At 42.7% G+C, this 26,444-nt stretch overlaps 4 protein-coding genes across 6 annotated transcripts; 1 reads left to right on the forward strand and 3 right to left on the reverse strand.

Annotated features, from left to right (window-relative positions):
- Positions 1-6,793: 6,793 nt before the first annotated feature.
- On the forward strand, positions 6,794-8,600 carry arpc4 (actin related protein 2/3 complex, subunit 4). The gene is made up of 6 exons (XM_088388779.1): positions 6,794-6,952; positions 7,400-7,518; positions 7,593-7,704; positions 7,778-7,873; positions 8,034-8,204; positions 8,293-8,600. The coding sequence occupies exons 1-6, from the start codon at positions 6,950-6,952 to the stop codon at positions 8,296-8,298; spliced, it is 507 nt and encodes a 168-aa protein (XP_088244905.1). The 5' UTR covers positions 6,794-6,949; the 3' UTR covers positions 8,299-8,600.
- LOC148390691 (6-phosphofructo-2-kinase/fructose-2,6-bisphosphatase 4-like) lies at positions 8,592-16,319 on the reverse strand. 3 transcript variants are annotated; one of them, XM_088388777.1, is made up of 14 exons: positions 16,150-16,319; positions 12,045-12,161; positions 11,864-11,960; positions 11,712-11,778; positions 11,564-11,638; positions 11,448-11,504; positions 11,258-11,379; positions 10,955-11,162; positions 10,736-10,882; positions 10,558-10,662; positions 10,353-10,482; positions 10,205-10,267; positions 10,068-10,132; positions 8,592-9,998 (listed from the first exon to the last, which is right to left on the reverse strand). In XM_088388777.1, exons 1-14 carry the CDS (start codon positions 16,190-16,192, stop codon positions 9,939-9,941), a joined length of 1,356 nt encoding a protein of 451 aa, XP_088244903.1. In that variant the 5' UTR covers positions 16,193-16,319; the 3' UTR covers positions 8,592-9,938. The 3 variants fall into 3 exon arrangements, with proteins under 3 accessions (XP_088244903.1, XP_088244902.1, XP_088244901.1); XM_088388776.1 differs by lacking the exon at positions 16,150-16,319 and adding an exon at positions 12,971-13,166 and having other exon boundaries at positions 8,592-9,711; XM_088388775.1 differs by lacking the exon at positions 16,150-16,319 and adding an exon at positions 12,971-13,165.
- A 526-nt stretch (positions 16,320-16,845) lies between these two features.
- On the reverse strand, positions 16,846-21,244 carry LOC148390692 (MAP kinase-activated protein kinase 2-like). The gene is made up of 10 exons (XM_088388778.1): positions 20,564-21,244; positions 20,276-20,415; positions 19,896-19,960; positions 19,704-19,783; positions 19,507-19,633; positions 19,145-19,220; positions 18,951-19,075; positions 18,718-18,803; positions 18,556-18,636; positions 16,846-18,479 (listed from the first exon to the last, which is right to left on the reverse strand). Exons 1-10 carry the CDS (start codon positions 20,864-20,866, stop codon positions 18,300-18,302), a joined length of 1,263 nt encoding a protein of 420 aa, XP_088244904.1. The 5' UTR covers positions 20,867-21,244; the 3' UTR covers positions 16,846-18,299.
- A 92-nt stretch (positions 21,245-21,336) lies between these two features.
- uroc1 (urocanate hydratase 1) lies at positions 21,337-25,991 on the reverse strand. Its single transcript, XM_088388772.1, has 19 exons — positions 25,754-25,991; positions 25,242-25,372; positions 25,053-25,146; positions 24,921-24,980; positions 24,565-24,693; positions 24,435-24,496; positions 24,306-24,372; positions 24,019-24,162; positions 23,869-23,957; positions 23,682-23,744; positions 23,432-23,611; positions 23,245-23,342; positions 22,899-22,971; positions 22,638-22,827; positions 22,439-22,537; positions 22,078-22,177; positions 21,894-21,975; positions 21,689-21,788; positions 21,337-21,615 (listed from the first exon to the last, which is right to left on the reverse strand). The coding sequence occupies exons 1-19, from the start codon at positions 25,877-25,879 to the stop codon at positions 21,475-21,477; spliced, it is 2,028 nt and encodes a 675-aa protein (XP_088244898.1). The 5' UTR covers positions 25,880-25,991; the 3' UTR covers positions 21,337-21,474.
- Positions 25,992-26,444: the final 453 nt, after the last annotated feature.

A 26,444-nucleotide genomic window follows, 5' to 3' on the forward strand; every position in this document is an offset into this window, starting at 1 on the left:
CACTACACGAGGTTAAAAAAAAAAAGAGAATGAATAAATAAAGGGTTAATTGCACAACAAAAGCATTTCCTCGCATCTGGAATCGAACCAAGCTGTTGCCGAGCAAGAGCCCGAATCACTAACCAGTCGGCTATTTCGACCGGCAGTCTACAGTAGCTTGCACTGTTTTGTAGGAGCGATGTGTATTCCAGTTCTTTTAAGTGAACTGAATCTTTAGAATCGGTTCACTCAAAATATTTGTCCAAAAGAATCGTTCACCGAATCGTTCGCTACACTTTCTTATTTATTTATATTATTATTTTTTTATAGTAGTTTTTAAATAACGTGTATACCTATGTACGCCTAAATATTGTTATCCAATATATCTACTGCAATTTGCTTTTAATATTATTATTTTTAATAAACATTTATGTTAAAACTTGTCCGGTGTTTTATTCCTTGTTTCTTTATTCGCCAATTAAAACATAAAAATCAGCTTAATCATGCTTTATATGACAATATGTTTAGGTACACCTTCAATAGGTACACTACACAAGGTTTAAAAAAAAAAGAATAAATGAATAAAGCAGATTTAGATACTTTCCCGCATCTGGGATCGAACCGAGTTCGGACCGAGCAAGAGCTCGAGTCATTAACCAGTCGGCTATTTCTACCGGTAGTCTACAATTGCTTGCACTGTTTTGTACCAGTGCTGTGCATTCCAGTTCTCAAGTGAACTGAATCTTTAGAATCGGTTCACTCAAAATATTTGTTCAAAAGAATCGTTCACCAAATCGTTCGCTACACTTTATTTATTTATTTTATTATTTTTTTTTACCTCGTGTAGTGTAACAAAATATCCCATAATTATCTGCCTAAATAATTGTGACTAATTTAAAACTATTCTACTTGTTAATACCTACAAAATAACATATTCTAACCGGAGATTGCATTGACCTAATTTTCACATGGTCCTTGTTTACATTTTGCATTTGACACTGACAGCTGTCAAGTGCCACGTTAGGGCTCTTCTTGTGTAAGTTTTATTTGTTATGGGTTTTCTTTTGTAAGTTTAACTTTGGGTACTTCGAAAGTGTCATTTTAAATTGTACTTTGCTAGGTGTTCGTGTACACAACGTGTTGTGATGACATCTGCTGTGGAGTCTTCAGCTAGTCGCTTGTGAGCTGCTCCATAAAACCATACATCTTCCATGCACTGAGAGCAAGGCTTCCATAGGGTAGTGGTTAGTCCTCTGGGCTTTCACCCCAGCGATCCAGGTTCGAATCTCAGTGGGACCCAAAATATTTTATCATAGAAAATTTGCAACACAGTTGCTCATGTAACCATAAAACCATACATGTCCCATGCACTGAGAGCAAGGCTTCCATAGGGTAGTGGTTAGTCCTCTGGGCTTTCACCCCAGCGACCCAGGTTCGAAACTCAGTGGGAACCAAACAACATTTTATCATAGAAATTTGCAACACAGTTCCTCGTATAACCATAAAACCATACATGTTCCATGTACTGAGAGCAAGGCTTCCATAGGGTAGTGGTTAGTGATATGGGCTTTCACCCCAGCGACCGAGGTTAGTGTTAGGGTTAGAGCTAGGGTTAGGGTTAGACCTAGGGTTAGGGTCAGAGTTAGTGCGAGGGTTACAGTTACTGCGAGGGTTAGGGTTAGACTGAGGGTTACAGTTAGAGCTAGGGTTAGCGTTAGGGTTAGAGTGAGGGTTAGAGTTAGTGCGAGGGTTAGGGTTAGAGCTAGGCTTAGTGTTAGAGCTAGAGCGAGGGTTACTGTTAGTGCGAGGGTTAGGGTTAGAGCGAGGCTGAGGGTTAGAGTTAGGGTTAGAGCTAGGGTTAGGGTTAGAGCTTGGCCTAGGGTTAGTGTTAGAGCTAGGGTTAGGGTTACAGTTAGTGCGAGGGTTAGGGTTAGAGCTAGGCTTAGGGTTAGTGTTAGAGCTAGGGTTAGAGTTAGTGCGAGGGTTAGGGTTAGAGCTAGGCTTAGGGTTAGAGTTAGAGCTAGGGTTAGGGTTAGTGTTAGAGCTAGGGTTAGGGTTAGTGTTAGAGCTAGGGTTAGTGTTAGAGCTAGATATAGGGTTAGGGTTAGGGTTAGTGCGAGGGTTAGGGTTAGAGCTAGGCTGAGGGTTAGAGCTAGGGTTAGAGCTAGGGTTAGGGTTAGAGTTAGTGCGAGGGTTAGGGTTAGAGCTAGGCTTAGGGTTAGAGCTAGAGCGAGGGTTAGTGTTAGAGCTAGGGTTAGAGTTAGTGCGAGGGTTAGGGTTAGAGCTAGGCTTAGGGTTAGAGTTAGAGCTAGGGTTAGTGTTAGAGCTAGGGTTAGTGTTAGAGCTAGATATAGGGTTAGGGTTAGTGCGAGGGTTAGGGTTAGAGCTAGGCTGAGGGTTAGAGCTAGGGTTAGAGCTAGGGTTAGGGTTAGAGTTAGTGCGAGGGTTAGGGTTAGAGCTAGGCTTAGAGTTAGAGCTAGAGCGAGGGTTAGTGTTAGAGCTAGGGTTAGAGTTAGTGCGAGGGTTAGGGTTAGAGCTAGGCTTAGGGTTAGAGTTAGAGCTAGGGTTAGTGTTAGAGCTAGGGTTAGTGTTAGAGCTAGATATAGGGTTAGGGTTAGGGTTAGTGCGAGGGTTAGGGTTAGAGCTAGGCTGAGGGTTAGAGCTAGGGTTAGAGCTAGGGTTAGGGTTAGAGTTAGTGCGAGGGTTAGGGTTAGAGCTAGGCTGAGGGTTAGAGCTAGGGTTCGGGTTAGGGTTAGGGTTAGAGTGAGTGCGAGGGTTAGGGTTAGAGCTAGGGTTAGGGTTAGGGTTAGGGTTAGAGTGAGTGCGAGGGTTAGGGTTAGAGCTAGGCTTAGGGTTAGAGCTAGGGTTAGGGTTAGAGTTAGTGCGAGGGTTAGGGTTAGAGCTAGGCTTAGGGTTAGAGCTAGAGCGAGGGTTAGTGTTAGTGCGAGGGTTAGGGTTAGCGCTAGGCTTAGGGTTAGAGTTAGAGCTAGGGTTAGAGTTAGTGCGAGGGTTAGGGTTAGAGCTAGGCTTAGGGTTAGAGTTAGAGCTAGGGTTAGGGTTAGTGTTAGAGCTAGGGTTAGTGTTAGAGCTAGATATAGGGTTAGGGTAAGAGTTAGGGCGAGGGTTAGAGTTAGAGCGAGGGTTAGGGTTAGAGCTAGGCTGAGGGTTAGAGCTAGGGTTAGGGTTAGGGTTAGGGTTAGAGTGAGTGCGAGGGTTAGGGTTAGAGCTAGGCTTAGGGTTAGAGCTAGAGCGAGGGTTAGTGTTAGAGCTAGGGTTAGAGTTAGTGCGAGGGTTAGGGTTAGAGCTAGGCTTAGGGTTAGAGTTAGAGCTAGGGTTAGGGTTAGTGTTAGAGCTAGGGTTAGTGTTAGAGCTAAATATAGGGTTAGGGTTAGGGTTAGTGCGAGGGTTAGGGTTAGAGCTAGGCTGAGGGTTAGAGCGAGGGTTAGTGTTAGAGCTAGGATTAGAGTTAGTGCGAGGGTTTGGGTTAGAGCTAGGCTTAGGGTTAGAGTTTGTGCGAGGGTTAGGGTTAGGGTTCGTTTTTTTTTTAAACTAGTGGTAGTTTCTTTTTTTTTTTTTTTCAAAAATAAAGCGTTTTCATTTAAAAAAAAAAACTTACCACTTTTTTAAAAAACTACCATACATGGAAGTTTTAAAAAAAAAAAAAAAAAAAAAAACATACATGGTAGTTTAAAAAAAAAAGTTACCATTTTTAAAAAACGAACCCTAACCCTAACCCTCGCACAAACTCTAACCCTAGCTCTAACACTAACCCTCGCTCTAGCTCTAACCCTAAGCCTAGCTCTAACCCTAACCCTCGCACAAACTCTAACCCTAACCCTAACCCTAGCTCTAACCCTCAGCCTAGCTCTAACCCTAACCCTCGCACTAACTCTAACCCTAACCCTAGATCTAACGCTAACCCTAGCTCTAACTCTAACCCTAAGCCTAGCTCTAACTCTAACCCTTGCACTAACTCTAACCCTAACCCTAACCCTAACCCTAGCTCTAACCCTCAGCCTAGCTCTAACCCTAACCCTCGCACTAACCCTAACCCTAACCCTAACCCTAACCCTAACCCTAAATCTAGCTCTAACCCTCAGCCTAGCTCTAACCCTAACCCTCGCACTAACCCTAACCCTAACCCTATATCTAGCTCTAACACTAACCCTAGCTCTAACACTAACCCTAGCTCTAACTCTAACCCTAAGCCTAGCTCTAACCCTAACCCTCGCACTAACTCTAACCCTAGCTCTAACACTAACCCTCGCTCTAGCTCTAACCCTAAGCCTAGCTCTAACCCTAACCCTCGCACTAACCCTAACCCTAACCCTAACCCTAGCTCTAACCCTAGCTCTAACCCTCAGCCTAGCTCTAACCCTAACCCTCGCACTAACCCTAACCCTAACCCTAACCCTATATCTAGCTCTAACACTAACCCTAGCTCTAACACTAACCCTAACCCTAGCTCTAACACTAACCCTAACCCTAGCTCTAACTCTAACCCTAAGCCTAGCTCTAACCCTAACCCTCGCACTAACTCTAACCCTAGCTCTAACACTAACCCTAAGCCTAGCTCTAACCCTAACCCTCGCACTAACTGTAACCCTAACCCTAGCTCTAACACTAACCCTAGGCCTAGCTCTAACCCTAACCCTCGCACTAACTGTAACCCTAACCCTAGCTCTAACCCTAACTCTAACCCTCAGCCTCGCTCTAACCCTAACCCTCGCACTAACAGTAACCCTCGCTCTAGCTCTAACCCTAAGCCTAGCTCTAACCCTAACCCTCGCACTAACTCTAACCCTAACCCTAGCTCTAACCCTAACCCTCGCACTCACTCTAACCCTCACTCTAACCCTAACGCTAACCCTAGCTCTAACTGTAACCCTCAGTCTAACCCTAACCCTCGCAGTAACTGTAACCCTCGCACTAACTCTGACCCTAACCCTAGGTCTAACCCTAACCCTAGCTCTAACCCTAACACTAACCTCGGTCGCTGGGGTGAAAGCCCATATCACTAACCACTACCCTATGGAAGCCTTGCTCTCAGTACATGGAACATGTATGGTTTTATGGTTATACGAGGAACTGTGTTGCAAATTTCTATGATAAAATGTTGTTTGGTTCCCACTGAGATTCGAAACTGGGTCGCTGGGGTGAAAGCCCAGATGACTAACCACTACCCTATGGAAGCCTTGCTCTCAGTGCATGGAAGATGTATGGTTTTATGGAGCAGCTCACAAGCGACTAGCTGAAGACTCCACAGCAGATGTCATCACAACACGTTGTGTACACGAACACCTAGCAAAGTACAATTTAAAATGACACTTTCGAAGTACCCAAAGTTAAACTTACAAAAGAAAACCCATAACAAATAAAACTTACACAAGAAGAGCCCTAACGTGGCACTTGACAGCTGTCAGTGTCAAATGCAAAATGTAAACAAGGACCATGTGAAAATTAGGTCAATGCAATCTCCGGTTAGAATATGTTATTTTGTAGGTATTAACAAGTAGAATAGTTTTAAATTAGTCACAATTATTTAGGCAGATAATTATGGGATATTTTGTTACACTACACGAGGTAAAAAAAAAATAATAAAATAAATAAATAAGAAAGTGTAGCGAACGATTTGGTGAACGATTCTTTTGAACAAATATTTTGAGTGAACCGATTCTAAAGATTCAGTTCACTTGAGAACTGGAATGCACAGCACTGGTACAAAACAGTGCAAGCAATTGTAGACTACCGGTAGAAATAGCCGACTGGTTAATGACTCGAGCTCTTGCTCGGTCCGAACTCGGTTCGATCCCAGATGCGGGAAAGTATCTAAATCTGCTTTATTCATTTTTCTTTTTTTTTTTAAACCTTGTGTAGTGTACCTATTGAAGGTGTACCTAAACATATTGTCATATAAAGCATGATTAAGCTGATTTTTATGTTTTAATTGGCGAATAAAGAAACAAGGAATAAAACACCGGACAAGTTTTAACATAAATGTTTATTAAAAATAATAATATTAAAAGCAAATTTCAAACCAGCAATCTAATGTGAAATTGCAGTAGATATATTGGATAACAATATTTAGGCGTACATAGGTATACACGTTATTTAAAAACTACTATAAAAAAATAATAATATAAATAAATAAGAAAGTGTAGCGAAGATAGATATATTGGATAACAATATTTAGGCGTATATAGGTATACACGTTATTTAAAAACGACTATAAGTGTTATACTACGATACAAGTGTTTACCAGCTCAGTGGCCGAAGAGGAGAGTGTCCGCCCTGAGATTGGGAGGTTGTGGATTCAAACCCCTGCCGAGTCATACCAGCGACTATAACAATGATACCCATTTCTTCCCTGCTTGGCACTCAGTGTAAGGGGTTGAAATGGGGCCCCCCCTGCTGCTCACGATCATTGGAACTTTCGGCACTAGGTACTTGTAAATGTCAACATTGTGCAAAGAGTGCTCTGATGTCAAACTTAACAGAACAACAAATCATCCAATACATCAAGCCTTGGAACGCGACCATGTCAAGTTGCGGGTCAAATCAATGCGTACCCTCGCCGGGTAGTTTAGTGTTGCCTATATTGAACAGTATCCAAGATCTAAATCAGTTCCATGATAGCACAGCTGTTTAAACAGCTGCATCACAGGTTCAAATCTTGCTTAGGACTTTTCTATTTTTTATATATATATATTTTTTTAGTGTTTGCCATTTCTTGCAGCTTGTCAGAAATGCAAACGAGACATTTCGTTCAGCGTTTTTATTCGCAGTCGCGAAACACAAAACTGCGCAAGTCGCCCGACTATAACAGTCGTAACTCGAGACGGGGAGCAAGATAACATGGGAGTAACTTGACATGCGATACCTGCTCCTCGAGTTCCGTTACCTTTGCGGAAATAACTCGAGCAGAGAGCGGCTACTTCCGCCTTGTAGCTGCTTTTCCTGACACATCAAAATGGTGAGCTCCACTGTACATATTTGCCCCTCGATGACTTTTCACTTCTCTCCGAATTTTAAACGTGTCTTCTGCCTTCAACAAATGCGTCATTGGCGTCAACGCGTTGGACAGAATGTAGCCACTGCTCTCATTCAAACATGCTCGACAGCTAATTAGCTAACAGGCTAATTGTAGCTAGTCGACTCTTTAGTGTTATATGTGTGTATATATTTATCATTTAATCCAAACAGGGTCGACTATTATCCAATGTCTCTTAGGACAACGATAAAGGATTGCGACTATGACTGTAAATGCTAGCAAGCTAAAGCTAACAGCTGCTGTCATTTGACCAGCCTCCACAGTTCACTGACTCCAAACACACAGGAATTAATTAATTGAGCTACTATCAACTATTCAATTCTTCACATTCTGTTTAAGTTGTTACCGTAATATTTTAATGGTCTTCAGACGGCCACTTTGCGGCCCTACCTGAACGCGGTGCGAGCCACACTACAGGCCGCCTTGTGCCTGGAGAACTTCTCTTCTCAGGTGGTTGAGAGACACAACAAGCCCGAGGTGGAAGTACGGTGAGTGTGTTAGTTTTCGCTTCTTTTCAGGGCAGTTCTGTGAATAACTCTGTCCGTCTCATGTCCACCTACAGAAGTAGCAAGGAGCTTCTCCTCCAGCCCGTTGTCATTAGTCGCAACGACAAGGAGAAAGTCCTCATTGAGGGCTCCATCAACTCGGTTAGAGTCAGCATCGCCGTCAAACAGGTGAGACCGGCCGGCGCCCACGTCGTAGTCTCTCATCCTGCACGATAACATACTTGGTTGTCGTATCCGCCAGGCTGACGAGATCGAGAAGATCCTGTGCCACAAATTCATGCGCTTCATGATGATGAGGGCGGAGAACTTCTTCATCCTAAGGAGGAAACCGGTGGAGGTAAGCAGAGCTGCTTGAACATGTGACACTTCTAGCTTGAATATTGACCAGTAGTTTAGTTTTTTTCTTCAGTTTAACCCTTTTTTCTTTGGGAAACATATCAGCTTATGTATGGTTTGCCAAATGTTTGTGTTGTTTATATTGTTTGTCGCATGTTCAGGGCTACGACATCAGCTTCCTGATCACCAACTTCCACACGGAGCAGATGTACAAACACAAGCTGGTAGACTTTGTCATTCACTTCATGGAGGAGATCGACAAGGAGATCAGCGAGATGAAACTGTCCGTCAACGCCAGAGCTCGCATCGTTGCTGAGGAGTTTCTCAAAAATGTTAGATTTCAACCTTAATAGCGCTTTTTATTTGCTAAAATGATGCCGAAAAGGGGTGCAACAAGTCTAATACATTTTTGTTTTGCAGTTCTGAAACAGAAGAAACATTCCCCTGGAGTGTCAGTGTGAGAGAAGACAACATCCAAGATGACAAATATAAATAATGTTTGTACTGTGCTTCTTCTTGGTACATTTCTAATCCGTGTTGAGCACAGGCTGGATGTATTTTCCTTGACGATTGAAATCCTTTGTTTTTTAATATGTATTTTATTGTGCTATGCTTTTTGTTACAACCGCGATGCAATCAATTGGTGCATGATATGTTTTATTACAGAGTCCAACCTATTGTAGATTGAAATCATCCAAAATAATAAATATACTCGCTAATAGGGAAAATGAATGTGTTTTTATTTACCAAGCAGAAAAACTTTGACATTTATTTCAAAAGAGAGCAGCAAGGCAAAGTACACTTCACAATAATTGTGTACATAAACCATTATAGAATAGAATAAAATTAATAAAACATATGAAGATTACGATAACAATTTGACAAAGATTTTTCGATTTGCTTTTAACAGGCACCAATCTGAACACATCAGTGAAAACATATTTGGAGTAAACATTGGGGATGGGCACCGTTAATTGCAATGGTGTGGAACTGATTAACAATCATACAACAAAATTGGTTCACCAAAATAGATCACCCTAAAGTCAAACACCAAATTTGAACTCAAAACACCCATGTATGAAAATAACACTTCTGTTTTTTGTCCATCACAGTAAAAGAAAAGCCACTAAATCTTACCCCAAAGATGATCTTTTGTTTCCAGACATATCACTGACTGACATTCACGTCCACATCTGGAACATTTCACAAAGACAATACATGTTGAAAAGGCTCATTAAAAAGTCGGAGAGACCCGAAAAAGCACCAGTTACATCGTCACCACTCCTTCTGACAGTACACCAAACATGCATAGAATCATTTCTACAGCTTATGACAGACAATGTTTCCTCAAATAGTGGCTGACCTCCAATGCAGTGATTCTCAAAGTGGGTACCACGCTCCCTCTAGTGGCCTCAAAAGGAATGACTGCCCAAGTCCAGTTCAGTTGTATTAAACTTTCAGGACATTTCTAATATAAGAATTGTGTGCATTTATGAGGTGGCTTGACACAAATCCAAATCTAAATGACTTTCTGGCCACTATTGTTTTGTTGCAATGTTCAAACTACTGAAACACAAACAGTTCCTTCTTTCACCCACAGCTTTAGAAAACAGCAAGACATTAAGTGAGCGCTTTTGGCAGTGCTACATAGTAACAAAAACACACACGCCGTTCATTCAGAAAGTTCCCCGCCCATGGAGTAGTACAAAACAGGCTGCCGGTGCTGAACATCAACGGCGAGCGTCCTCGTGAGGCAGTCGAGAAGTCACACGAGAAGCGTCAGAAGTGTGTCGGCACGGTTTTCAGAGCGGCCTCTGTGCTACGCTGCACGTTCACATTCTGCAACAGCCACAGTTTTTGAAATCAACGGAAATAAAACAAATTTATTTATGACATTGCGCCTTTCCAAGACAAGAAGAAATACAAATGGGTATTAATACTGATCATGATCTTTACAAGATGAAGATACATTTAACATGACAATTATAAGAGGTTACAAGTTGTGTATTGGCTTCATGGTTAAAGTATAAGACAGACACTGGAGGAAGATGTTTGTAAAGCATCTTTCAAAGCAAGGATGGAGGCGTGTGTGTGGACATCAAGTCGGCCTCCTGGCTGAGATGAGTCTGGGTAAAAAAAATGTGGTAAGGAGAGCTAAATCACTCCTGGTTGGTCACAGCGGGCCGGTTACGTACCTCCGGTCGCTCTCGGTGTGTGTTCACGGCATCCACGCCCAAATAGATGGACTCCACCTTGCATCCTGAGAAAACAGATGCCCGTCAGCTGTCTTCAACATGGCCGATTGAAGATGATGATGAGAAAGAAAACTTACCGTACGCCAGTGGGGTGAGTTTCAACACTGTATGTAACGGACACTTCAGATAAGGCAACTCGGCTGCGGAACGAGACGACACAAAGTGGACTTCAATAATAATTCAATAAATAATTGTTGTGATGCATCTCCTCAGCGTGTGTCATACCTGCGGTCTTGTCTAAAAAATAAGCGAGAAGGCAGCGCATCACGGCCTGGTGACAAATGACCAGAACGTTCTCCTGCCTCTCCAGCTCCATGATGACGGGCTCCAAACGCTGCACCAAGTCTTCGTACGACTGTGAGAAAAGAACACGGTGAGAACACAATGCATTTTTTTTTTTTTTTTTCAATCTAGCAGGTCCATCGCTGACCTCTCCTTTTGGATAGCGGTAGCGATATTTGTCCTGGTCTCTCAATGCAAACTCCAGAGGGTAATGCTCCTGGATCTCTTCATACATCATCTCCTCACACACGCCCTATGAGATGAGAGGAAACGATGAGTTAAGGCGCCTTAAAATTTTTTAGGAGAGTGCGCAATATTCTACTCACAGCGTCGATCTCATTGAGAGTTTTCCACTGTTCGTACGGCACGCCCAGACACTCGGCTGTCTGGATGGTTCTCTTCATCTGGCTGGTCCACACTTTCAGGTCTTTGATATTCTGCTCTTGGATGTACTTCCTCAGACATTTGGCATACTAGCAAAACGATACCAAACACGACAAAGTGTCAGAACGTTGACCGTTGTGACGCTGTTGGGGGCTTCGCACCTCCTTCCCCCGCGCCGACAAGGCCGAGTCGCCTCCGATGCGTCCTTTGATGTTCAGATCGCTCTCGCCATGCCGACTCAGGTAGATGGAGCGTGGCGTGATGTGGATGTTCATCAGGTAGTACACAATCCGGCTCTGGATGTGGTCCTGCACGCGGTTCACCAGGTAGCGGCGGCCAACGTCCATGATCTTGATGTAGGGTATGTCCCTTTAAGACAAGACAGTGATTTAAAAAAGGCTTTCAGTTATATTCTTACTATTCAGAGGCCAACGCAGAAAAGATCGGTTGTTCCGTCACCTCACCTGTCCAAAACCTCGTCCAGAGGCTGATAGGACGACTCATAGCATTTGATCCTCTTCATAAAGTCTTCAATGGCCTCTTGAGTGTCACAGTGGATGTAGTCCGGGTTGCCGAGTTTCACTTGCTACCGTGAAGAGTAAATCATGTCGGGTTCATTTGCATGCAAATGGAGACGCCATGAGGATAACTCACCACGATGTTTTGTGCGATGACGTCTGGGTCTTCACACACAGACTCCACAAAGAACACCTGCATGCACGATAAGTCACTCAGTCGATGGACTCGTCTCACAGCTGCCGAGCGCTTACCTTGAAACCGTTTTGCTCGGCAAACTTGACAATGGCCCCTCGCCTTTCTCTCGTCGTATTGGTGGCGTCAAATACCTGAACAGATAGAGAAGGAAATGAATCCTCCTTGAGAGCTTTGTTGTCGTTTTGAAGAGAGGAAAACACTCACGGCCACTTGCCCTCCTTCAACGCTGAGGTACTGTCGAATGTCGTTAAGAGCTGCCATTGCACAGTTACTGCAGGAACAGGAACACATACTTTCCAGATGCAGCTCAACAAGAGAAGACATTGAAACTAAATGATGAGAGAAACTATACTCACCGTCTGATTTTTAAGCCTTCTTCATTCTCCGGACTGAAAAACTCAAAGGATTTGTAGATCTTCACACGCTCTCTACGGTACTGGCCCACGTTGAACTCTGTTACACATTTAAAAATAAAAAATAAAAAGATAATGTTGATGCTTACAGTAGCTGTTGCTCATGCTTCAGTGACTTAAATACCTTTGGTGGGCACTCCGATCCAGTTTAAGTACCGCGTTAGCTTCTTGGAGATGTAGGTCTTCCCTCGAGCCGGAAGGCCCACTGTCACGATGAGGGTGGGGCAGTTGGTCATGCACACTGTCCAAAAAAAAATAATAAATCCATTTCTGCTCACTCAATGTTGCTCAATTGTCAACTTCACTGTGAAAGTAAGACGAGAAATCAGGAAGCGACTTACAAGACAAGGGAAAGAGGACAACGTGACGGGGATCGCCACAAGAGATGATTTAGCATATTTAACTCTGATTGGTTGAGAGCAACTTTGAACGTACATTTGGAGAGTGTGCTACCTTCTTTTTCAAATTACAATCACGACAGGCTTATTTTTTTCCCTGTTAGGGGATCTAAAATGTTTACATGATAAAAATGTTAGTCGCTTCATGTCTCAATACACATTAATTTTGGTGACGATGGATAGCGTTTTTCTGACATTAGTTTTTAATCACACGGGTCTCTATGTCATCAGAATTTTAACAATTAATACTTATTTAATTTATTTTAATACTTAATTAATTAATCAATTAATTAATTAATTGATTAATACTTAATTTTAAGCTTAATTTATCCAGTAGTGTTCCTGCCGAATATTTGGGAGGAAAAGTGAGTAGAGAGTGGACTCGGTCCAATGACTGATGCAGTGAAAGCTGCAGCTGAAACAGCAGCACAACACGCAGGCAGCGCTTGACTCAGCAAAAACAAAAAGGGACCTGCAACAGAGGCATCCAGATGGGAGAGGAGTTGGCAGAGTCCGTTTCAAAACAACCGATGTTGTGGAAAAACTCAATTAAGTCCAGTTGAAGAAGCATGTGACCATTTGCGTAAACCACATCAAACGCATACAACTTGAGATTACTTCGAGGAGACCTTTGGCTGCTGCATCTTCTTACCGCGTCTCTGTGCAATGTGGCCGTTCTTGCCCGCTATCCAGATCTTCCTCAGCGGGTTCTGAGTGAGCTCCCGCGGGAAGCCTTCTACCAGATACTCCTCGTTGTCTAACATCATTCACGACGATGCTGTTCCTGCTGCTGTCTACAAGTAACTCACTAAAAGCTCGGTTCTGCGCGCACTGAGGCTGCGGGGGAGAGGATGTCTCATATCAGCTGAGGAACAGCAGGTTGTCGTTACCGTAATGACTGGTAGAGTGCGCAACAAGAATGGATGAGCGAAACAAGATCGTTTCTACCTCAAATGTGTCAATAAAACATCTGCAGGGTGATATTTTAAAGCACTAATAAATGAACGGTATAAAAAACTGAAAATACACGAAGAGTTTCTGGTGTTCAACAGATTTTACCGTAAAGCCGAGCGAGAGACGCAATAAGAAAACATTTGACAGGAAAAACAACCTTCGCGTGAACTGCACGTGGACAGCGAGTGCAGGCAACGATCTTGGCCAATCAGAGAACAGACCGGAAACCTGGCAGCCAATGAGCACAGCGGAGCGCCACAACAACCAGCTCGTGCATGACAGCTTGCAGACCCAAGATAAAAAACAAATAGAACCTCAAAATTTTTACTCATGATTACTCTTTAACTTCACGAATGAGTCGCCCAACAATATTACACATTTAAATATTTACTTTTTATGTTTGATCAAAGTCGAATTCATTTGGATAAATAAGATAGAGATTTTAAAAAGATTTTGTAACTATAATGTGCATTTATTTTTCATTAGTGACTCATGAAATGCATGCAACTCGGTGTCGTTTCGTCACTTACATGTAGGGACACAAATAGCCACTAGGTTGCGCTGTTTCACCACTTTCACATACAGTAACGTCCACTGCATTTGTTTGGAACAGTACGGAATGCACAGATTTATCTAGCCCAAATTGAATTGCTATGGACTGATACCTTTGAATTATAACTCAATAGGTAAGGTTATTTAAAAAGGTTTGAGAAAAACATGAATCTGTTATGTTCAGAAAGTGTCTGTGTGTTTGTGGGAGCAGAAGTAAAAGGAGGTGGGTGTGATCCTCCCAAATTCCCTCAAGAATACACTCACTGACAGGAAGGGACAAATGGCCAAGATCTCAAGTCTTAAATAGTAACTCATAAACATTTCCATTTTATCTCTGCAATTCAGGACCAAAAGTATGTGCAGCAGTGACTCTTCAGTTTTCAATCAAGCAAATTGTCTGCGAAATAGAGTATTGAAAATCAATCTTCTGAGATGTTTAGCATAAAGAATCATTTAGTTACATCCTGTTTTGTTCTTTTCTGCTACCAAATGGGAAAGCAGGAAGCATGACGACACTCCAGGCGCAGAAATATTGTCACATATATGTAGCACCAATGAGATCTGGGATGGGGGAAGGGGCTGTGAACAAAACAAATCCATATCAGAATTTAGCCTAAGATACAGAGACAACAACAATGACTTTACGTTTCCTTACTCCACAAGCAAAACTAATGCGGAGAAATCACCACAGTGGCATTCAACGTGTGCCTAATTTAACAATAGCTCCCATCTCCAGATGTAAAAGCGGCCATAATAACAACACAGTGCACGCGTGCGCAGACGCAGCTCTGCCACAAGCCTATAATGGGATTCAGAGCGAGCGGGTGAACTTTCCCCCAGATTCTGCACAGACTCCACCAGAGAGGGAGGGAGGGAACCAGCCAGCCAGAGGGACAAATTATTGGCATTATTCATAGAAGCCATGATAGACACAAATTCACAGATAACAAAGGCTTATACAAAGATAGACACCAAAGCTGGAATATCATGTTGCCCTTCCTCTACAGCACATATGTGGCAAAACCGTCTGGATGCCTTTACTACCGCCTCGTGCCATTAGCATGACCAGCAAGTCATTAGGAATAGATTAAGGTGAGCAGAGCACGGTGCCATGATGCCAGCTTGCATATTGTCAGTCCAACATATCCTTGGGCTCAACATTATCGTGTATTCGCCAGGCATGTCGCAGAGTGCAGCTACTTTCCAGCATTCCCTCCAGGCAATATGAATTACATAATGCAGTAACAGCCTACTTGTATTAAAACGGACTCATTGGATTATATAGGACGCAGTACAAAAGACTGCTGCACACTTCACACTCGCCGTTTAATCTGGGCAGATAAATGAGGTCATAGTCCAAAGCGCACATAAATCAACTTGTACTGCACAATATACATGCTTGAGATGCCAAGATCGTAACTCATGACCTCTTGACCTCTGAGTACCGCTTGACGCCCTAACTGGGAATCGTCAGACCCAACCCCTAATCTGTGTGAAACCTAAGCGAAATAAAAATAACTCTCATACAAAAAAAATGCCATATAATTAGAACACTGCTGGCAACCAGCCGAGGGTGCAACCTGCCTTTTGTTTAAAGTCATAATCAATAATCAATCGAAACGGGTCTCATTGATGACCTGTTTGAGTTTAGGAAAAAGGGAATCAAAATATAGGTCAGGTGAGTGGAGATTTAGGGGGGTTAGGCTTCTCTCAGCCAAGAACTGTCAGATGCTCGGGTGAAGCAGCCAGGGGTTATGTGGCTGCAACTGTTCGTCCTTTCTCATGCACTAAATGAAGCAAACGTCACAGAATCTCTTTGGCCACATTGAAAGAGGGCGGGGCAAACTTTGAGATTGAGATATATTTTTACACCAGCCTCAAAACCTTTATGGCCATATGCAACACTTTCCACCTTTGAGTGACTACAAAGCTGACCGGTTGTGCCAACATTGACGTGATTCAAAAGGATGCCTCAAAAGGACAAAAACATGTCACTTAAAAAATAAGCTTTCGGACAGTTTATCCACAACACCAACTTGCTTCCTTGCTTGCAGACTCAAGGTTAAAAAAAAAATCGTAATTGGCAACACTTGACAACAAAGCCACAAATTGTGTACGAAGCAAATGACCTCATAAAATGTCGTCGTTTTTTCGTTAAATGTCATTTAGAGTAAGTGGGCGTTTTCTGCTCTGTATCCGGAAGCGAGCCTACGTGACACACGCTTGTTTACTTCAGCTCGCTGCTACTCGAAGCTGCACAGCTGCCGCTCCAAAAGCTTCCACGCTCCCAATCACAGCCAATAAAAGCCACAGTGCAGATCTTACCTGCCCCGTCCCGCATGTTTCTTGGGTGGCAAGAGCCCCTCATAATCCGTCTTTGGTGCTCTAGTTCCACGCGTGGAGATAGTCAGACAGTGAGGGGTGGAGAGGGGAGGACATCCACACTGGTGGCAGTCGCTTGTCCGGGCAGCAATGAATGAAGAGCGCGCGCGCGCCCTCCATAACACGCCTCCTCACGTAAAGCAGCGCACGCGCACGTTTTCTTGTTTCTATTTTGCGGATCGCGCACATGTTCTTTAACCGCTCGTCATATTCTTGTGTCCAGAACATGAAACAGCTAAACAAGAAGAAGAAAAAAAAAGAATAAATAAATATTTTAAATAAATAAATAAATTTTAAAAAACTGTTATTTATTTATTTGAAAAGTAACTTTAAAAATCTGTATCGATACGTCAAATTATTAATGTTACTAACATAATTCTATACAATGTATTATTGATCCCACATTTATTTTAAAAATATATTGTAACTGATTTATGTAGGCATAATGTATTCCCATTCTCAAAAGTATGATTCAACATAACAGTAACACTAATTGTTAAATAGAATAAACAAATGGAGAAATTGCTAGATCATTCTTAAAATAAAACTATTCATTATATATATAAACAATATATAGTACCAAGAATGCTTTCACCAATAATCTAATAAAATGACGGAATAATAAATAGATAAACTAAATAATGTCAACGATTTATTATTATCATATTATAAATGGAATAAAGAAATTTAGAAACTCGATCAAAAAGCCTCCATTAAGGTGTACAGGGACTAAGCAGCTTTCACAACGTCCTTTTTAGCCATAAGAAAGACATTCTTGTCACTGCTCTTGCCAAGTAGGAAGTTGCAGATGTTTGACTGGCCTGCCTGCATTCCAAGCAAATAATCTTACCTGGGTGAAGAAAAATATTCAATTCCTTTCATGCAAACCACATGAGGGAAGCAAACAAAAATTAGTAGAGCATTAAAACAAGGGCAGAGTCTCATGCTGACTTGCTAGCTAGATAAGAGATGATAGATAAGAAGATAGATAAGAATGAAAATACAACCTCTCCCTACCCAAACAGCATAGTAGCTATTCCAAATAAACTTAAAACTGGATTTTATGATGTGGACTTAAACTTGAGCCTCTTTTGCAAACAAACAAGCTAAAATTCCTGCATCTCTGGGTCACTGCAGCCAGAACAGTTCAAGCCTAAATCACATCTTAACTGCTGAGACACGCAGTGGCTGCATAACAGACTTATGCAAAACCCCCAAAAGCAAAAGTTACAATAAGCCTGAACCGGTCCCACGGTTACATGAAGTATGGTATGTATACATGTATGCGATATAGCACAAATGGAAAAGTACAGACACACCCTCCAACATGAGACGACTATTACGGAAAGGTGAATTCCCAAATCACAGAAACAGTGCAACAAAGTTGTCATTGTGCACTTTCCATGCATGCTTAAAACCCTAAAACGTGTCATGTCGACTGACAAAGACTTCCGAAGTCCATTAGTGATTCTTTCCACCACATGGTCAATCTCCTCCAGGCTGGATTATTGCAGAACTTGAATTCAAATTAATCCTTAATGTCTCACCTGTCGCTATTCCTCTTTAGCAAGACTCGCAAATTACAGCTGTCGAAAATGCAGACTCATTTGCAATGTTTGGTTTCATGTACAAGAGAGACATGATAACGCATTAAAAGTACAGTTTTATTTGAAATACTGTAGCAGTACTAGTAGCTTTATAATATTTACACAATCTGCTATCATGACGCATATAAAGGGTGTCCCCCCCCCAAATGTGACATCATTATGACATCATATCATTTTAAATGATCATCCTTGGATTACTTACCATCGCGCTGGAATGTTGCGCCCCACCTTGGTCCTATCTATTGAAGGGAAGCGACTGCATATGTGCAACTTTGAGCCAATAAGGAAAGATTTGTGCAACTGTAGTTGTTATTAATCCTGCTCATCTAAAAATAAATGTACATATGAAATATTTGTTATTTATTGTAAATATTCCTATTTATATTTTTGGGTTCAAGGAAAGTAATATATTGACCAACGACAAAATGATGTCAATTTTGGGAGGAGAATACCTTCTATTGTAATTATAGAGTTGTATGGTTATAATCAGTTCCCCTGGTTAGAAAAAGGAGTTTGTGTATTGCCATTCAAATGAGCGTCATTCTCTACAGGCAGCGGTCTCTTGCGTCTTTTAATGAGTAGAGGGTTGTTGGATGTGTCCAGGTCTTTAATCCTCACTTGTTCATAATCGACACGCATGGTGGCCAGAGCACTGGTCATTTCCTCCTGACGAAATAAACAAGCACAAGTGAATTTCTTTCCTCATGACTTGTGGACAAAATTGGGAAAACACCCTTCTCACTTTGACGTCGTCCCACAGCTCCCTGTCCTCTGTCAGAACGCGAGTGGTGTGGAGAGGTGTGAGCGGGACCGCCATGGATTGCTGTGTGAGTGATACGCACACATCTGAGAATAACATGGAGACGTGCACGAGGAGGTACGTATGTGTGGGTTGTCAACTTACGCTGATCCAGGGGTGGCTCATGAACTGACCGATGGTCATCCTTTCGTTGGGGTCGGTCTTCAGCAGCTGGATGATGAGCTGCTTGGCTGCGGAGGAAAAGATGAAGTGTTTTTTTATATGACAAGCGTGGGGAGAGCATGCAAACTCCACGCTGAAAAGGTCAGAGCTGAGATTCAAGACCTTTTCTCTAATTTTGAAATGTTATTGATACTTTTAAAGTCTAAAAGTCTGACCTTCCTCTGAAACATCCGCCCACTCTGGGTTGGGGAATTTATATTGTCCCAGTCTGATCCGCTGCTTCATCCCAGGTGAGATGGCCTGGCCTGTGTTGGAGTAAAACGGAGGGAATCCACACAGCCTGGGAAGACATTTTTAGCCTCAGTGATTTCCTCATGGTTCACATTTTGTAGACACATGTGACACTCACAGAATGTACATGATGACTCCCAGAGACCACATGTCACATGACTTGTCATATTTCTCTGGGCCGAGGACTTCAGGGGCTGACAGGAGCAATGAAGGAAATGGCACAAATGAGAAAAATGCACATTTGTGGGAATTGCACATGATTGTAAACGACCTAAAATTGCATGGAAGTGAACAGTTGGTAAGAAGTTAGAACGTCAAATTATAGCAGCACACAGATAATACAACACCAATACGCCCTCTGGTGGCTGATCAACATACAGAAATACAAATACAACCATTTTTAATAAAGCTTGTTAATCCCAATGAATAACATTAATGCAAATTATATACATATTATTTGCCGCAACATGATAAACTCACCGACATAATACGGCGTATAACAGGGAGTTTGGAGAGAATCATGAACAGTGGTCTCCTTTGCAAAGCCGAAGTCGGTCAGCTTGAGTGATGCATTCGCCTCTTTGGTGCTGTACAGCAGGTTTTCAGGCTGAAGTCACAGGTACACAAATATTGACTTAATCGTAAATCATGGCGTTTTCAATAATCCGCCGTTTTACCTTCACATCCCTGTGAGCGATGTTCATGTGGTGGATGTACTCGATGGCCAAGCCGATGTCTCGCATGATCTCCGATGCCTCTAAATGGACAGCCACAATGCAAGATGCAATATTGAGCATCGGTTTTGCACGCGTGTGGAACGTGTCCTCTGTGGGGGCCACGTGAGGAGGGTTTTATGGAGCGTAACCCACCTCGCTCAGTGAAGGCCTGGTCCCCTCTGGCTTGAATGCGACAGAACAACTCGCCTCCCTCCATGCTGAAACACAAACAGATGAACACTGAGGAAGCATTGTTCCCAAAACACCATTAAGGGAGCACAATGGCACCATTTTGTACAGGGGGGGTCCTTCACTTTATAATTGAGTTCAGAGTTCTCAATTTATACTCAAGTTAGCAATGATTTTTTTTTTCATCCCTACATGGGTACGTAACCTGAAAATGTTATAGTAACTACAGAAAAAAAATCTGAGTCGGGTGCAGCACAATTGTGCAAGCTACAATTCTAACATTGAACATATTGCTAAATGATTAAAATAAGGCATTCGTGTGCCACAGAGCAGATGATGCTCACCACTCCATGACGATGAGGAGACACTTCTTCCCCTTGTGCATGTTCTCATACAGGCTGAGGATGCGCACCACATGCGGACCAGCAGAAACCCTTGCGTGCAGCGCCACCTCACGGCGGGCTTTAGGTGTGTCGTACAAAATCTGCTCCGCACATAAACAATTAGAGAAAAAAACAGTCATTAAATATCCTATAATGTGTAGGAGCATTGATGAATTTTTTTGTGACTACCACCATCATTTAAGTTGTTCAAAAGATTGTGACCCCAATGAGAGAACGAGTGCGGGTAACCTTGAGGGCGCACTTGAGTCCCGTTTTCTTGCAGAAGCATTCCAGCACTTTGCCGTTAATTCCCTGGCCGAGCACATGCGAGGTGATCTTATAGTCGTCAGTCACCGCGTTTTTCCTCAACTTTACTTGGGTCACGTGAGCAGCAGGTTGCAGGTCGGGAAGCGCGACGAGGCTGCTGCTGCTGCAGCCGGAGTCACATACCGGGAGGATGCCTTTTGTATCACGCAGTGTCGTCATGGTCCCCGTGTTCTCTTGCTTGATGTTGTTATGCGTGGTCACTCTGGGTGCACGAGGTGCGTCCATTCTTAGTTCACCTCTGTACGACCCGGGCAACTTTAAACACTAAATGCAACATACTTCAAGTATGTAAAAAAAACATCCTCAATTTACGGCAGAAAAAGCCTCGTTGGCGTGCAAAGGCAAAAGCTGTACATTCACAAAAAGTAAAGGCGAACGTAATCATAACAAATCATCAAAAGTGGTGCATGATGTTTACAGAACAGGATGTGCCTCTCCCTGCAGGACAACGTCTCCAATTCGGTGACGTCACAATTCCGATGCAACCAGCTTCTTAAAGGTCCAACAACGCACAAATACACTTGATGGGACCCAAGGTATAACTTTATAAATTTGAACGAAACACAAAAGTATTAATGCAGTAATGAGGGGGGGGGGGGGGGGGGGCAGAGAGAGAGCGAGAGAAAGAGAGAGAGAGAGAGCGAGAGAGAGAGAGATACCAGACAGACAGACAGACAAGCATGCGCTCTAGAAAATTGATGGATGTGATTTATTACGAATTACTAAGCTATTTTAACACACCTGTATTGTTCTCTGATAATACATCTGCATGGAAGCAATTGCTTTAATTTAAATGTCTGCTGTTTTCATTTGGACTCTCCGGTTCCTCGAGGTTAGCCCTGCAGAGCCCGGTCCAGTACGTGCTCATCATGTACCGGAAAAGGCATAGTGACGCGCAGCTGTCGAACCTCCTCCATGGTGTGCTGGATGGTATCGTAGGCGTTGGAGTTTCCACACCAGCTGCGCCGGGCCACCTTCACAAACAGAAAAAGTCATTAGCATCAGTCACAAGGCATCTGTCAAATCCACTTTTCTGCATCGTCTCACCCCATTGGACACGTCCCAGTTGAGCATCAGAGAGGCTCGCTTCGCTGCTTCCTCTGAGCCGTCCAAAAGCAAACCAAATCCTCCGTTCATCACTTCACCCCTATTGTAAGTAACAACTCGTTCATGTTAAGGGATTCGGTATCGGGGCGTGGGACATCCCTGGTTCATACAAATCGATGGCACAAGATAACAAACCAAGCCTTACCAGCCAACACCGCCACCATTGTGCAAAGCTACCCAGGTGGCACCCCTGAAGGCATCGCCAACAAAGTTCTGGACTGCCATATCTAGAAGAAGTAAGGAGTCACTGAGACTGCGGGAATCAAAGTGGGCTATGTGCAATCAGTACTACTCGAATGTTGAAGTCAGATGAGACAACCTACACATACCTGCACAGAACGCAGAGCCATCATACACATTGGAGGTCTCTCTGAAGGGGCTGTCGGTACCACTCACATCATGGTGGTCTCTGCTGATCACCACCGGAGCCTGACACAGATAAGCCCTCTCACTTTAAAAAGGTCCATATTCAGTATATATTTTGTATAACTTTTGCAGGAGGAAGAAAAGAACTTAAAATCTGAATGTCAAACTAATACCTTAGAATTTGTATGCATACAAATATTATTAATACATGTATTTACAATAAAAGAAAAAATATTCAATTAGATAAAAGCATAAAAAATAGCCATCATGGTGGGGGGGGGGTCATTTCTGTAAAAGTATAACTGGATTAATAAACAGTCTTACTGAAACTTTTCCTGCAGCCACAGCTCTGTTGATGGCCAACGCAATGGCAACTCTTCCTTTCTGGTCCGAGTAGAGAATTCTGGCCTGGGACCCCACAACCTGCAAAACGCGGGTGCACACACAACAACACACACACAGAAAAGAAAATCATCTCACGAGTGGTGATTTGTGAGCCACGTACAAAAGTGTAGTTAGAAACCATTTTGTGTTTTCCGGCCTCCCTTATCCAGAGGATGTTGTCGTTGTACTGTTGTCGGACTTTATCGGTCACATTGGCGCTCAAATTGTCCAAGACAGAGGCGGCGATATTGTCGGTTACGGCGAGGTCCTGGGGGTCGCCAGATGTGCACACCCAACGAAATGGTCCAAAGCCCAAAGAAAAAATGTCTCTGAGAGGTGGAGACATCAAATGATTGCACACGAGAGAGAAAATGGGATGTCAATAAAATTGATAACTGACCCCATGATGTGTTGGACATAGGATGGGTAGCGGAATTCTGTTGCACCTCCACCAACCTTTTCCACCTCGGCACCTATAAAAAAAACAATTTCATGTCAAAAATATAAATCTAATCTATATAATATAAATTCAAATAATGATGATTTAAACAAAATTAAATCCTAATTATACTTAAAATTCAGTATACTGAACAACGTGTGCATCCCAAAGTTGACAAAGGGTCACAATAAGTTCACTATATCATTTAGGTTCATCCAAAAAGTCTATCTGAAAGCCCAATAGCATATTTTTTTTGTTTTTTTTTTGTTATTGTGAATACGAGCCAATTTCAAAGTGTCATTTGTACCAGCTCTTTGTGCCTCCAGTAGAAATGCATTGCCATAGTCCCAAAAGAACATGCCGGCATCCGACAATTTGTTGATCGCGTTCACTTGTCTCTGGAGGCTATGGAATAGTAAAAAAAGAACGAGTCAGCTTCACAGCAACATACTTTGATTTCAGGATACCACCGCTTTTTGCATAAGAGACGGCACCTTTCTTTGACCATGTTGCGGAATCGACTCGGATCAGTGGACATGAGCTGGTTGGCCTGGCGGAAACTGAGTTGTACTGGATAGTAGCCTCCGTTAAAGGGGTTGTGGAGGGACGTTTGGTCTGAGCCCAAATCCACCAGGAGCTCACCTGTCTTCTGGTACTCCAACTGCAGCCTCTCCCTAATCAAGAATACAAGTTTAACTAATGTCTACGAGATCCAACTTTCACTCTAAGCATTGTGGCACTCACCACAAGTCCACTATGTTGCCATGGTAACCCAAACTAAGGGGAGTCTTTGTGGATCTGCTTTCTCTGTAAGCCAACAAAATCAAGTAATCAGTAATTTTACTAAGTTACTTTTTTTTTTCAAACTGTGGGAACACACACGCGTGTTCCTTTTGATAACATTTAGTGATCATGGAAACGTGTGTGCTACCTGATGCGTTTAATGCAGTGGTCCATGTCGTTGGTGACCTCCATCAACCAGCCCTGCTCGTGTCTCTTTTTGAGAGGAGCCTCATCCACCTAATGGCGAATCACACGCGTCACACACAAGACCTCCCACCGAAAGCCATCCTGGCATCACCTCCGCAATGACGCCGATGCAACCGGCAATGACGGCGGCTTTAGCCTGAGCTCCACTCATCCCCCCGAGGCCGGAGGTCACGAAGACACGCCCCCTAAGGTCGCCGGAGCCAAGGTACCTCCGACCGGCATTCAGCACAGTCAGCTGCACACAAAATAAGTACTTCTAATTTGACAACAGGCTCGGTAGAAAAAAAATGGATTGCTGTGCAGATAAACTAATACCGTTTTCATCGTGCTACAAGAATAATAACAATTTTAACTAAATGAGTTCATTAAAATGTGTACCATAGTGCCATGAACAATCCCTTGAGGTCCAATGTAGCAGTAGCTGCCAGCTGTCATTTGACCATACCTGCAAAATATGCAAATACAGCATCGTAGTAGCTCGTAACAAAGAACACCTTGAAGACTTACATTGACACGCCGAGAGCAAACATCCTTTCATATTGCTCTCTGGAGGAGTAGTTTGGAATAACCTAAACAAAAACCAAGAAGATAATCATCACAATAGAATGTGGTGAGTGTGTGTCGTGGTAGCTTGTACCATGCCGTTGGTAATGATGGCGCGAGGCGAAGAGGGCAGGCTTGGGAACAGACCCATGGGGTGGCCGCTGTACATGACCAAAGTCTGCTCCTCTGTCATTTCCCTCAGGTAATTCATCACGAGACGGAACTGTACGAATGTAAACACACAATATGTTGGCTCTTTCAAAATAAGAGTTTAAGCAATGTTTGACTTTGTAGTCCAAGAAGGCAAAAACATGAGCGGTGTGACAATCATTGGGTCTTTACCTTTTTTTACCTTATTTGTTTATTTATTTATTTTACAAAAAAAGTGGACTAATTTTGAGACATCTTAACTTTTCAAAGATATTATATTTCAATATTAACTAACTGTACCTGAGCCCAGTTGCTGAAAACTTGCCCATTTCCTCCATAGGTGACGAGCTCCTGGGGAAACTAAAAACAATAAGGCGGCTTGGATTATTTGAGGTAAGAAACTGAATGAATTAAGTTGTGGAAGAATCTTACCTGGGCTACTGCTGGGTCTAAATTGTTCATGATCATCAACATGATTGAGGCCGCTTGGCGTGTGCGGCACGGGTACTCGTGGATGGGGTACGCTCTGAGCAAGGGAGCAACGCACAAAACTGTCAATATGCTCTCAAGACACTCTTAAAAATGTCATTTGAGTTTCTAATTATTATGTTGTTGTCTTACCTCAGATGTAACACAGGACAAAAGCGGTACATGTAAATGTGCCCATATTGGCGCAGCTCTTGTGCGAATTCTGGTGCGAGAGTTGCATGATGGGTCGGGGGGAAATATCGCAGGGCGTTTCTCAGTGCCAGCTAAAAAAAGGAGGGGGGAATTATAATTACAGCATGTGTATCAGAAACAGATATAATATCCACACACACAAAAATAGAGGTCACTAGCTTCTCTTAATTATTGACTGAAGACTTTGCTTCACTTTTGGCCAATCAGTGAAGGACCTTGGAGAATAATCAATATTGTAGTGCAGCATAGCCGTCAACAGTGATTACGCAATAAGTACACCACATGACACTGGTCAACAACTTTTTTTTTTTAAATCAGAGATGCAATAATATAATAATAATACAATATCTATCACTTGATATATTCTAGCTCATCAACGACCCAAATGAGGACAATTGACCCAGGAAAGTATTTTCTAGATTTTCAATGTAGCCTTGACAGAATCTACTTACCCGCTCCTCTTGATCTGTAAGGTTTGGGGTCCGAACGGGCGCATGGGGCACATTGGGGTCTCGTCCTCGGTTCGGGGGTAAAACATCCAGAGGTAAGCCGCTGCATATCTCCTTTAGGGTGGCCATCCTGTTAAGTCCTCAATTTAATAAGAATGTGGAAAGACCGCAGCTGAATATTTGAGGGAGAAGACTTGCGTCCGAGTGGTCTGATTGGCTAACAGGAAAGGATGGTTGGTAATTATTGATCTCAAAGGGAATCTGAAGCGGCTCAAACTGACCTCTGACCCCAGGTACTTGCTTACACAAAAATGAATGCCAGAACTTTGAACAAGGGACTAAAGTCAGACCATTTTTTGATGGAATGGCAGGTCGAACAGGAAGAAAAAAAATCAGCTGCCGGTAGAAAAGCAGCCAGAAAAGCAAGCTTGTGTAAACAGCTGGCAGGCAGATTAGGTGACAAAGTGTTTGTTTGTTTATTTCGAACATTTAAAGAAATACAAGAAAAGAAAGTAAAAAAATACTGAAAATAATAACTCCATAGTACAATAGAAAAGAAAGAAAAGAAAAAAAAGACATTGCGTTATAAATTTTCACTAATCTTATTTGTTCAAAAGGGAGTAGAAGGAAGCCTAGGCTTATCTAGCTCTACCTAAAGTATAACTTTAAAGAGGATGTAATATTTTATATTTGG

Source organism: Syngnathus floridae, chromosome 11, assembly GCF_059516105.1.
Source record: "Syngnathus floridae isolate MCC-2025c chromosome 11, RoL_Sflo_1.0, whole genome shotgun sequence".
Lineage (NCBI taxonomy): Eukaryota > Metazoa > Chordata > Actinopteri > Syngnathiformes > Syngnathidae > Syngnathus > Syngnathus floridae.